General features: G+C 45.8%; 1 protein-coding gene across 13 annotated transcripts in view; it reads right to left on the reverse strand.

Annotated features, from left to right (window-relative positions):
* The window catches only part of DOCK3 (dedicator of cytokinesis 3), a 182,516-nt gene that overhangs the window by 76,147 nt on the left and 92,591 nt on the right, over positions 1-13,778 (reverse strand). For all 13 annotated transcript variants that reach the window (XM_036333427.1, XM_036333432.1, XM_036333429.1 and 10 more), the window contains 3 exons: positions 7,572-7,653; positions 2,331-2,391; positions 832-979 (listed from right to left, as the gene is read on the reverse strand). In XM_036333427.1, coding sequence (XP_036189320.1) covers positions 832-979; positions 2,331-2,391; positions 7,572-7,653 — 291 coding nt within the window. The remainder of the gene's footprint in view (positions 1-831; positions 980-2,330; positions 2,392-7,571; positions 7,654-13,778) is intronic.

Raw genomic sequence — 13,778 nt, forward strand, 5'->3', positions numbered from 1 at the left:
CTTTGAAACCAGCTCAGTTACCATAGCTGTGGGCAAGCATTAGACACAGAAGACTCTCTTATATCCAAAACACATGAAAAACTGCATGACTAGCCTTTCTGTAAATATATAATACTAGAGGCCCAGTGCACAGATTCGTGTACCGGTGGGGTCCCTCAGCCTGACCCGGGACCGCTCGGGGGATGTCGGACTGCCAGTGTAGGCTTGATCCCCGCTGGGCCTAAACCGGCAGTCTGACATCCCCTGAGGGATGTGGCAGTGTGTGAAGCAGCAGGCAGCTGAGGAGCAGCCTGAGCCAGCCTGCTGTGCCGGCCACCGCTGCTAGGTAGCATTGCTGTGGCGGCAGGAGAGGCTCCCACCACTGCTGCTGCACTCGCCAGCCGTGAGCCCGGCTTCTGGCTGAGTGGCGCTCCCACTGTGGGAGTGCACTGACCATCAGGGGGCAGCTCCTGTGTCGAGTGTCTGCCCCCTGGTGGTCAGTGCATGTCATAGTGACTGGTCAACCGGTCGTAACAGTCACTTAAGCTTTTATATACATAGATGGCTGGTTAATCCAGGCTAGAAGAGAAAATGTGGACCACCAGACTTTTACGTTAGGAAAAAAGGCTCCAAATTCAGCTGCTTCAGAATCACCTGGAAGCTTATTAGAAATACAGCTGCTAGAGCCCCATCCCAAACCTCAGATCAAAAACTCTGACTTTCGAAGGGCTCTCTACCCTACGTGACCTGATGATTCCATGCCCCACAAAGCTTAAGAGCTGCTGCCCTTGAGGACAGTGCTGGGATGTCTTACGTTACAAATCATTCATATTTCTGATATGCATTACTCACGTGTAAACTTTAAGAACAAAATCCTTTTCTTCCTTTAATTCTGTGAGCGACTGTAGGACGTCCAGGATGCTTAGGACCGCACAGCCGTATGGTCGCCGGTAGTGCAGGTGAGCAGGGCCCTTTTTCGAGTCATTCAGGAGCATCCGGCCTAGCACACAGCACAAAACCCAGTCAGACTGAGAACTCCATCCGCTCTCCAGCCCGACTGCCAGCCAGGGATGCCAGAGCTGCAGGCATCTTAGAGATGCACCAAGTTGGAAGACTAAGTTAGGACTAAATAAGGATGCAGGGATATTTATGTGAGGGATGCTAGCCAGGCCTGTGGCCAGGCTCTTCCCCTGCATCACATTCAGCCAACCATTCTTATTACCCACGTCAACACCAAAAGGCCATTTATTAATCACGTGACAATAAAACCAAGGTTTTATGAACTTCTTGGAAAAACCAATGTGCTGATTGATTAAAATTTAGGCCTATTAAGGAAGTTCCATATTTCAGCTGCCAAAGCCACTCTTGAACCAGCACAGGAGCAAGACTGCCTCACAAAGTGGATAAAACCTTGCTTTTCCTGCTCACGGGGGCTGAGCCTACAGTGACAAGAGGACTTGCAAATGTAATACCAGAACCTCAACAAATGCTTTATCAAGTGAAGCAAAACAAAACCACAGCAAAATGGCTGTTTTGTTGGCAAAGGATTCAAACACATCCTCTGATAAAATTTGCCAAAATCCAAACCTATGAAGGAAGCCTTGGTTAGTCAGAGCCGCCCAGATTATGTCATATATTTGAAATAAGGCGAGGCAAACCAACCACAGAACAGCAGCAAACATCACCTTTTCCATCTTGTGCGGCACAGAAGCAAGATGCCATCCATCTGCTGCAACAAGAACAGTGACTAACTTTGTGGGAAATCGCGCAGATCTATCCTTTGGACACAAAACACAGCAAAGGCCATTCACCACCTGCTAAGTTGGCAACCTTGGCCGGCTGCTTTAAGACCTCTGTGGCAGAGGACGGACAGAGGCAGGGCACTCTGGTAAAGAGGATGCCTACAAGCAGACCACTCGAAATAAAGGGTTTGGGTCCAAAACTAATAGGGAACAAAAAGTTGTAAGTGAGCCCTGGCCAGTGTGCTCAGAGGGTTGAGCATCGTCCCAAGCACCGAGAGGCCACCAGTCAGGGCAATGCCCGGGTTGCGGCTCGATCCCCAGTAGGGGGCATGCAGGAGGCAGCCGATCAATGTTTCTCTTTCTCTCCCTTCCTCTCTCTCTTGAAAAAAAATCAATGAAAACATATTTTAAAAAGATTTTATGTGAAAAAATCTATTCATTTATAGCAAACTCAGCTACCATAGCAGCTGAGCTGAAGACAGAGTTCCAATACAGGCCAAGACCTGACATAACAGGGAAGAGGTGGGGAGAAGACAAAGCTCAGACATAGCAGATACTTATCCCAAGCGGCCTGTTCTTAGTCACGGGAATGAATAAGGTGAACAGTACCTATTCGTATCACATGGGCAACTATATACAAATCTCTCTTCATATCTTTGCTGCTCAGATCCTAAGAAAAGAGAAAAAAAAGTTAATTAAGGCAATGAATACACAGAAAATAATTAAAATTTCATTTTGAACCTCATAAGGTTTACTTTTATGACTTTTAGCGTATGTGATTGCTGGGGAAGGGAGGTTCAAGCTCATCGCAGTTTAGTGTTTATACGATTCCTGCATCAATGAATGGCTCATATCTTATAAGCCTTTGGAAGTTTATTTTATTGATAACACTTTTCCAGCTCTTATGTCAAACACCTAACAAATATCTACAAGAGTTCTCACATTAGAAATCTTCATGATGCTGCCTAATATTACATAACATTTTGTAACAAAAGAAATGTTCAATGCACAAAAGTGGGAAAACACCAAAAAAGGTCACTAATGACTGAAATTCTAAAAGTTTATTTTTTACTACTTTACATTTATTCCACTGTCCACACATTATTATTACTGCACACTAGGTATGCTCCCTTGAAAAAGATTAATTTGATCTTAGTGAAATCTCAATAATATCATCTCCACTTCTAAATTTAGGTCTATATCATTTGTACTTGAGTATAAAGCTGAAAATAATTTCATCTGGAAAAATTTAAGGGCTTCATTAAGTAAACAAGTCTGATTCAGAATCAGAAACTTTAAGAACTAGAGTTATGAAAATAATTTCATACATTATTTATGTTTAGAAAACATTTGGAAATAAAATACTTAGGAATAGGCATTTATACTTTATTTAACACACTGCACTTGAAGTAACGTTTCAGACTTTCACCAGGTCATCAACTCTCTGCTCCCTCCCAGCCGCTGTGGAGAATGAGTGATTGATGGAGTGACCTCCGTCCTTATGAGACAGGCTCCCCTGATTTCCCCTTTCCTTCCAGGAAAAGGTCCCTTAGTTCCATTTCCTTCCAACCTCTCATCTTGTGATTGGTCCCATGCTTGTCTCTCTCCAATAAAGCAGGAAAAGGGACAGCCAACTGGCAGCCAACATTCTGAATGAGCTTTGCGATCCCGAGCCCCCATGTTTGCTTTATTTTTATTTATTTTTAAACGAGGACTGCATTAATAGTTTTTAAATTAAATGCATTAAAGTGACACTGGTTAATAGGGTCATATAGGCTTCGGGTACACATCTCTCTGACACATGATCTTATGTTGCATGTGTGCCTACCACCCAGTCATGTCATCTCCAGCACCATCTATTCGGCCCCCTTTACCCTTCACCACCCCCACCCCTTTCCTCTGTAACCACCAGACTAGTTTGTGTCTATGAGTTTCACCCTGTTGCCAGGTGAGGACTAGGGTGAGGCAAAGAAGGCATCTAAGGTTCAAAACTGAAGGAGGTCTCATTCTCAGAACCCTCTGCTGTGCTCGCCTGGCCCCAGTCCCAGCTCTGCCCTGAACAGTGGCTCTGAGCACAGGAAAGGAGAGGAAACATGGAGAAGCACGTGTAATGGCGAAACTGAGCTTCCTGATTCTAGACGGTCATCACACTGTAGTATTTGCCAAATTCTTGAGGGGATAATAAAATACGCTCGCAACGATAGAGGCTAAAACACAGTTTAACATAAATTGGTATTTCTGGAATCACAAATACATATTTTTACATGAAAGTTTTACTTGTCTTTTGGTATTAAAATGGGTGTTTCAGGCTCCATTTCACTAATTCCTTTAATTTACAAATGGATTTAAAATTATACCCTCAAAATAGTACTGTATTTTGACACTTATTAAGATAGCAACTAAATAACAAATAAAAACTGAAAAACAGATGACCATTTTCATGTGTTTTGGGGGACTGAAACATGACTATTACTGAAGGATATAGAAATAGCTGACACATTTCAAAGTGAAACGGTTCCTTCTGAATAGCCCGGATTATGATAGTCTGAACTATCAAATGACACTATAATTATCAACCCCATACGCCCAGAGAACTAACCAGATGGGCTGTACACACAGGACCAGGGACCTCTCCCACGGCTCTGACTGAATAAAAGGAAGAAGCCTGAAATATAATGACCAGTATTTTCCAAGTAGGGGCTCTTTCTGACCATGTTGTACATGACGCCCAGAACTCTTTATGGCATTCATTTGAGGTCAATCAATATATGATAATAATCGGCGCAAGGAAATATTTTGAGTAAAATTATTACTCATGAGTCCCACATAATTTCAATGCCAAATTTTAATATAAAAGCTATCTTATTAAAAGTAAATGCATAGGTGGGGGTGGGGGGAAGGGTGGATAAGGACACATATGTAATACCTTAATCAATAAAAAAAAAATCCAAAAAAATAAAAATAAATAAAAGTAAATGCATAGTTAAACATAGTTACCACAGAGTTATTAAATGTAAACTCTTCAAAACCAAGTACCAAGTGTGGCTATCCATCTTAAATACTCACAACCACCATTCAGCTGATGAGCAAGGTTTGAATTTAGATTTAGTCACTGGACCATGCCCTCCAACCCCACCTCATTAGAAGCTAGTGCCCAGTTAGGGCAGTGACTCGGGGCTCCGTGTCTTCGATTCAGTTGCTAACATTCTATTTTAAATATGGAAAGCCAACTCATTTCCCTGCGCCTTTTTCAGTAGAGATCATGGGATTCACAAATACAAAACAGAGCCAGTTTGTTCATGCTTACGCTGCAGAAAAGGAGGCAACGTGCTAATGTGTGACATCATTACACCCATAATCAAATTCATTCTTAATCCCACTACCTAACATTCTATTTTGAAATGTGCGAGAGTATAAGTGAATGTAGCAAATATAACGCCAACCAATGCAGGGGAAGCAGGACAAGTTCATTGTCTGAGTTGGTCACTCGAATATAACAAAAAGCAAGCACACATTCCTTTAGTCATGTAAGGATCATTATTACGGTCTTAGTACCTGTCGGCCGCTACGTGTGAGGCGCTGGGTGTCAAGTGAGGAGTAAATGCACAGACATGCCCCACTCGCTCATGCACACAGCCACAGCTTACCACGAAAGCCAGCAAAACCCTCCTGTGTTAGACACCCACACAAACACGAAACACCTCCTTCTTGGATAAAATTGTTCCTGCACAGGAAGCTCTGAAATCTAACAAAGTCAGAAAAAGACAGGTTTTCCAGCGAACGGGGCTGTGCCATGGATAACGTGACTGTCTGTAAGGTGGCTCTGACGGCTGCTTGAGTAACCCTGCTACCTACTCAATGTGCATGGTCCCCTTTTCCCTGATGCTAAGGCAAGTTAACAGGTTGGCATCAACCACAGCTGTGGTTGCATTTCCTTGCATTTACTCTGAAACTCTGTAGCACATCTGCCAATCTGGAAAACTCCTTTAGCCTACAGGAGGAACTCAAGAAGTCAGTCCCACCAAAATTATTATTCCATATAGCTTAAAGTAAAACACAAAACTCCTGGCTATGACAGCCTTGTTCAAAAATCTTATGTGCTTCGAAAGAAATTCCTCAAATCACTTTCGGATCTTTTAAAAGACACGCAGGGCTGTCCTTCAGAGGGAATACAGAAATGCTATTCTTAGCAGCAGCCCGGCCTCCGCACCTTGGCGGCCTGAACACACATCCTCAGTGCCATGCGCATCCCTGATTTGTCAAGTTGGGAGCTACAGCTCAGGCTTCTGGGCCCATACAGATCATTAAAATGCTGTGAAATGAAAATTTTGGTTCACTGTAATTATATTCAAATATCATCATAATTAAGTTAATTTCTTCAAGAGACAAGGACTGCACTCATCATATTCAAGGACAGCACATGCACACAGCTCTGCTCCCACAATGCCAAAGAGCAAGGAATCAACACTTTCTTTTGCTGCTTTAACAAAACAAAACAAAACAAAACAAAACAAAAGATCAGAAAACCAGGATCTAGAAAAACCTCCTAAAACGATGGAGACCGTCGACTCTAGACAGAGGAGCGTCAGCTCTTCCAGATGTTCCAGGCGGAACCCCACCTCCGAGTTCAGGCACGCTCACGTCAGAAGCTCTCCCGCCCCCCGCCCCCCATCCCCTAACCTAAGCCCATTAACTGCAGTTTGGACTCTTTCCCTGCCCTTCTCCTTTCCTGCTGAAGAGAGAGCACCAGCCTTCCCAGACAAAATGATCTCAACTCCCCTAACCGTCTTCATGGGTCAGCATCTCCTGCCCTCTCTCCCTGCAGTATCACCTAAGGTTTGTATGCTGAGCTCCAAGATGGGCGAAACATCACTTAGCTGAGCCAGATTTACAAATCTCCCATGCGTCTGAAGCATTCCAATAACTGCATCCAGAGAAGGTGGTTTCTGGTTCTGCAGTAACGTGAGCTTTTCCCTCAGAGAAAGCCACGTGCCTACCCCACTGCCATGTGTGTCAGAGGCGCACTGCGAGCTGTGAGACAGCTGGGCGCCGCCCACCGAGCACGCCCCGCAGGCAGACCCTGCGCCAGTGGGTTCTGATGGATCGGTATCACTGGAGCAGGTCACAGAGCCCACAGGAGTCGCAGCTGGTTTAGAATTCCGACAGCCTTGTTTTCTTCTTCAGCACACAATGAATCAAAGTAGGCCGGTTCGTTTGTTAACTGGGTGGAAAGCCTTGGTAGCTCAGAACCAACCCGAACAATATACAGGCAGTGTGGCGCTGTGAGGCCCAGCACTGTCCACCAAGCAGATCCCTGAGCCTTTGAGCTATGAGTTCGCGGGCTCAGAGACCGCAAGGCACAGCATGGCTGCATGGAAAGCGCCCTGAAGTACAGGGCGTGCAGGGAAAGCCCCTCTGTTTGTATCTGAAAGAGGACTATTCAGTTTGTCTCTCTTTATATGCACGCACTGAAAACACAACAAAGCTATAAATCTGACGGATGTCTTTTGAGAAACTATACTTACACAGGAGAGAAATTCCCAGTGGCCTTGAATAAGAATAGTAAGAAAGACTGTTCTCAGATTTTAAGTGTCTATTACATTAAACAGCTTATAAAATCTACATCAGTAAAGGCACTTGATTATAGTTCTTTAATAAAAAATTCAATTAAAAACTAATTTCAGTTTTCTTTAAATATTTCATTAAAACCTGATAGAAACATAAATGAAGTCCTATTCTCCCCAGTGTGTGGGGAAATAGAATAAATGCTTGTTTCTAGGGTGACAACATCCACATAGCAGGCCCCTGGTTGGAGTAACAGCAGAGAAGGGAAAGAGAATTTGCACATACTGTAAAAAGGGCACACATTCGTTCTATCTTCTCTGGGTTCCTTGGCCCACCATTCTTGTTCAGTCTCACCAGAAACCGCTCACTGAAATGTAGGAGAGAGAGAGACAGAGAAATGTAAGGGACTGCATGCTCCAGAACAAATAAAAGGGCGTTTACAGAGAAACGCTAAACACTTTCAGAACAGCTCACAGCGACAGGCAGGGCCAAAAGGGCGTCTAGTGGAGAGCACTATTTTTCTTGCCAAGCAACGTGCAACGGACACTACAAACTACCTAACAGGTGTTGCTGCTTCCTTGCTTGTGGCTCTCATCTCCCTAAAGGTGTTGCTCCCATAACTGTGGTTCCAAGACAAACGGGTAGATAAAGCAAACTCCAGGTGGACAGAGCTGCTGGCCCTGTCAAAACCCAAGAACTCCTCCTCCTCCTTTTTCTCCCCCTCCTACCCCCCCCCCTCCTCCTCCTCTTCCTCCTCCTCCTCCTCCTCCTCCTCCTCCTCCTCCTCCTCGATGGCAGCGAAAGGCGGCCCCTCAGGCAGTCCCCACAGTGCTGACCTGAGCTTCACATTTCCTATTCTTTCATGCTTCTGGTTTCACCTGAGCTTCTTCACAATTTGTGAAACATTCAAAATAACTGTGTGTGTGTGTGTGTGTGTGTGTGTGTGTGTGTTTCACTTCAAAGGGCTTTAGGTACATATATAATTATTTCCTGTTTTGCTAGCTTCTCCAATGTAAATGATAAATAAATGATGCTCTCTGTTCACATTAAAACTATTTGAAGGCCAATGTCTATCCAATGTTTCCTGATTTGGCAACAGCTATTCTGCAGAAGGAATGGTTAAATACTGTTGGGAAATAGTTTGTTAAACACACACAGGTTTCTATCCTCTAGGACTTTTCAGAGGCTTATGACCTCGTGTGCTTTAAGTTCCAGCCATACACGTGATATCTGACCCACAACCCGCTTGTGGAAGGCAATGGAGTCTGCACAAACACAGTTTGATAACTGCTGACTGAATATGTTTGCCAATGAGAGCTACACAAAATACTATTTCCCAAAGGTGTGGGGGGAAAACTGTGGCCAAGACAGTAAAATTCATTCATGAGATTTTATAAACATCCACATCTCTACAGGAGGGCAATGGGTCAGTTTTTCTCTTAGAGAATCTGAGAAAAAAAGAGCTGATAAATTCTCACTCTTCAATAAGCAATGTTATGAGAACTGCTCTGCACTTAGTGGTCTTTATGGTGTGCTATACATGAACACTGCGTGAAGTTACATTAATTTCACATATTGAGCAAGTTCTTAGAGATGAATTCCACAACCCGAATACGCGACAAGTCTAACAGCGCCTGCATTTAGAAGCACTTGCTTTTATGAGGGTTCTAGTTCACACGCTTCTCCCGTGACGCTAACGCTGGGGGACTTCCCGGAGGGTCCAGCCTCCGCGGGCTCGGAGGCAGGCAGTCTCGGACCCCCAGGAAGGGAATGTTCTGGAGACTCCGTTTTGGAAATATGAGCTCTCTCCTCAGTAAATTCGGAGGAAATCTCTCAACTTCTTCAGTTTAGTCTCCAGCTTCTCACTGGGCCCTCTGTGGAGACAGATGCCAAGTACGCAGCATCTCTCCCATGACAGCCTTCCAGGTGCTCACCACAGGCGAGCAGCCCCAAGGCCCTACCACACGGTGCCGCCCCGCAGATTAGGAAAGCGCCAATATTTCCTCATGGATTCATTTCCAGCGTAGCTCACTTGGCTTTATTTCTCAAGTTCTTTAAGTTCCCACTTCACTCTAAAGCAGGAAGAGCAGAAATGCACATAGGGGTTTCATAAAGGCAAATCATCGCTGTGGTTTTCAAATTTATTTTTAGTATCAGCTTTCCCCTTCTTTTCAACAAAACCTTGCACTGTTCACCAATATATGAAAAATTTAAAAACAGAGCTACTTTGGTTGAAGCAGAGATGGAGGCAGGGAGGCAGGGGTAGGAATCCCCCCTACCTAGCCTCTCTCCTACCCACCAACCCTGAGACCCTTCAGGGCTCCAGAGAACACTTCATAACCACTAGTACAATCCAGAGGCTCTTTCTAGCTTTCCTCCTTCCTTTTTATTCTTCCAGTAAGCATTCATGAACGCTAACATGTCACAGGGACTGAGGATCTGCGCGCAGGCATTGTGGAGAGGGCTTCTCACCCTGGCTGGGTGGCTCAGTTGATTGGAGCGCCATCCTGTACACCAAAAAGGTTGTGGGTTAGATTCCCAGTCAGGGCACGTACCTTGGTTGCAGAACACGGAAGAGGCTCACTGACTGGTTGCCTCCCACGCATGCCCTGGGCCAGGGAATGAACCTGCAATCCAGGCAAGTGCCCTTGACCGGGAATCAAATCCGGGAACCTTTGGTGGGTAGGCCAATGGTCTACCGCTGACCTACACCAGCCGGGACAAGAAGTTACAGTGTTAAGCTTCCCAGCTGAAGAGCGAGCAGCCTGAGGTGCCGCAGAAAGCAGCGCGATGCCCTGGAAGGCGGGAGCCACGTTAGAGCAGCGCTGCCCTGGGTGCTCGGAACAGCTCCTTTGTCTGGTGTGGGCAGTGTACCCACCCTTGCAGATGGGTCCCTGGCCACTTCCCCAGAGTAACCCACACCTCGCAGTTCATGAATGAACAGACCAATACATGAATGAAGGCTGGAAAAAACCAACTTAGCTAAGAACTCTTTCATCAAATGTACAGAATGCTACTTAATTCACTTAACTGTAGTCAGATAAAGATAGGCCCAAGCACTATTGCAAAAAAAAAAAAACCCAAACATTTAAGAACAAATCATTGATAACTTGATCTAATTTTTCCAATTTATTTACTTTGGAAACAGGAAAGATTTAAACGAAGGCTGAAGTGTGCTTGCTTTCTAAGATCTCATGTAAAAACACTGCCTTTGCAATAATAATATAGAAAAATAAGGGTCTTTTATGAAAGATCAGACCCAGCATAATCTAATAGCAGCATTTCCTAATGAGTATTCTAGTGACTGAGAAAAGATAACCTCAAAAATTGACTCTTTCACTACAAGGATCTAATTGCACATAAAACCTTTTTGAATGAGCAAACACCTCTCTCTCTCTCGGAATTCAATGCATAAGACTCTCCACAGTTTTCACAGTGAGGCTCTGGAGCTCCTACCGGAAATGAAACACACCCCGAGGCTCTAAACAGGACAACAGCAGCGCCAGCACCTGTGCCGCACAGCAGCGGTATCAGCACTTTCTCAGGCAGCACGTCACGTGACCAGTGGGAATGTCCCACGCTCTCAGTGGGCAGGGGACCTTCCTGGGCCTGTCCCTCCCTCACACACACTTGCACCGATAGTCTTTTGTTCTGTTACAATATGTGAACATTCTTGTTCTTCTTCATTTCATTCCTTTTCCTGGACTGTCATGCAACACACACACTCTCTCCTGCAGGTCTGGCCTGTTGTGACTGTGTAAGTGTCCCAGGGATACCAGGAGATACATTATTGATACTTAGTAACTTGTTCTTGTTACTATTTCTGCTGCTGTTTTTGTGCCTCAATGAGGCAAAGTCTTCTTGCTTGCGAGATTCCTAATGGGGAGAGCAGGGCTTATAAAAACCAAAATATTCAGAGAAACAAAAATCTTCTCTCCGGAATGGAAGCTAGAAAAACTCAGCCAACCAGAAAACCAAAGAGATATTTAAATCTGCCAGACATTTTACTAGGTATTTTCTAGGCTTTTAAAGTGTAAACTGAAAAACTCAGGAATAATATCAAGGAACAAAAGCACACAAAGATTTACTAAGTACTAAAACTTTGAAAGTATTTAAGATCTCTAATTTTTTTAAGTTTAAAATATAGGAACAAGGTTCACTGCACTATGTCAAATTCTTTTTTATTCTCACTTACTATAGAAAATTGGTGATGCTATTTAAAAAACAACACTACAGTAACATAGCTAGTAAGGTATAAAGACGAGATTTCAACTGGTCTGAATTCTCCAAAGCCTGTACTCATTCCAATTGTCTTTCACAGTATATAAACTAGAGGCCCAGTACACAAAATTCATGCACTTGGGCAGGGGGCACCCTCAGCCCGGCCTGCACCATCTCACAGTCCGAGCGCCCTCAAGGAGCCTGCTAAGCTGTCAGTCGGACATCCTTAGCGCTGCCGCACAGAGGCAGGAGAGGCTCCCACCACCACTGCTGTGCTCACCAGCTGTGAGCCCGGCTTCTGGCTGAGCGGCACTCCCCCTGTGGGAGCTCACTGACCACCAGGGGGAAGCTCCTGCATTGAGCATCTGCCCCTTGGTGGTCAGTGAGCACCATAGCGACCAGTCATTCCACCGTTTGGTCGATTTGCATATTAGGGTTTTATTATATAGGATGGTGACAATAAGAGACAATATTGGTCAAAAAGAAATAAACCAATTTGAAAATAGCTACATGTCTCTAAATATTATCTACCTACAGATGTGCACGAGTGGGTACATCTGGGACTACAAAGGACTCTCGTTCTTAATTTTCCTCTTTTCTTCATGTCTTTCCTTCCTCTTGATACCCTGTGCCCATGACTCAGTTTACTCTTTCTTCCATGGCCCTGCACAACCATTTCACCCCCTATGTGCAGTCTACCAGGTCCTATGCTATGTTACACAATATGGTAGCCTCTAGCCATATGCAGCTATTTATATCTAAATTTAATCAAAATTAAATAAACTAGAAACTCGTGAAAGAGAGAGCATGAGGAGGCCTGCACATGGATTCCTCCAGCCTGAGTCCGTCTCTGTGAAGATTTGGCTGCTTCTCCCCTCGATGTCACTGCAGTAAATCTCAGCCATGAGGACTCTGCGCTGAGCCCCATGAGTCCTTCTGGTGAATGACCACTAGGGGTTGCCCGGCTCTCAGCCTTCAGGTCGGGGTCCTGCCTGTGGCGCAGCAGGGACTGTGCCTCCAACCGCTCTGCACTCCCAGAGCCAAGCAGGGCTCGCAGTTTACAGAGACGAAGTGAAGACAAGCCCTGCTAACGAAGCTCTGGACTTGCAATGACTTCGTGCTCACAGGACAGCACAATTAAACTCCCACGCACTGGGAGCAGAGCGAGAAGCAATAAAGGGCAAGTTTTCCCCAAAGAAGGTTCCTCTCTGCACACGCGGCTTTTTCCTGCTTTGAAGGCTCTCAAGGGCTTCTCGCAATAAGTGAATATTCTGCATGTGCCTGCTGCCGCCGCCGGGCTCTGATGACATCTTCGCCTAATGGACTCTCCTCTGTCCTGCCACCGGGCAAAGCTGACAGGGATCCTGTCACCGGGGTCCCAGGGACAGGCCTGGCGAAAGCAGGGCTCTGGCGAGGAGCACCTCTGCAGTGGCACCCGACCTTTATTTGCCCTTCCTGCCTTTCGGAAGCCCAACAAAAGCATATAAACCACTGATGTTTGGGCTCGAGAGCAAAGCTGCAACACTTTTCTAATAACCACGATCACTGAGGCTCGCTATCAGCCGCGCCTGTTCCAGGGATTTTGCCACATTGTCACTCCGATGAGGCGGACACTCGAACTGTATACTGAGGAAATGAAAGCACGAGGGTTAAGCAGTCCGACTTACCTGACGGTGCGAACCCTGGTAAGGCAGGAAGAATCTAGGAGTGTGAGTTGTGAGAGTTTAGGACAAGGGCAAGGACAGCCCTCAGAGGTCAAAGCCAGGAATCCTGATGAGCCCCGACTCCCAAGGGCTGAGGCTGGAAGCCTCAGGCAGGGCTGGCTTGGGTGGGCCATGTGGGCTGAATCATCCCGAGGGGCAGTGGGACAAAGCCACAGACTGGTCAGAGCTGACCACAGCTGGGCAGGAGCCGAGTGTGGAGCCAGGATAGGCAGATGGATGAGGTAGGTGCCAAGGCACAGGTCCTAGCTGGCACAGGGTCTTAGAGTCCTTACAGGGGAGTCTCACCCCGGAGTCAGACAGGCTTCGGAGCTCTGAGTACCCAGGAGCTGGATGCGGGAGGAGTATCAGTGCCCGAAGCTGCTTCTTCACACACCCACAGCCTCGCAGGCCCACGGCAGGGGCCAGGGTGCTCTTCCAGGCAGTGGGAGCTGACACAAGCCGATCCCTCATTTCCTCTACAGCCATCCTTTTTGACTCGACCCTATGCAAACACCACGAACCAATTAAGGTAAGCGGGGCTAACTGTTCCTCCGAAGCCAGCCGCAGG

The sequence above is a fragment of the Myotis myotis genome, unplaced genomic scaffold (genome assembly GCF_014108235.1).
Source record: "Myotis myotis isolate mMyoMyo1 unplaced genomic scaffold, mMyoMyo1.p scaffold_m19_p_13, whole genome shotgun sequence".
In the NCBI taxonomy this organism is placed as follows: domain Eukaryota; kingdom Metazoa; phylum Chordata; class Mammalia; order Chiroptera; family Vespertilionidae; genus Myotis; species Myotis myotis.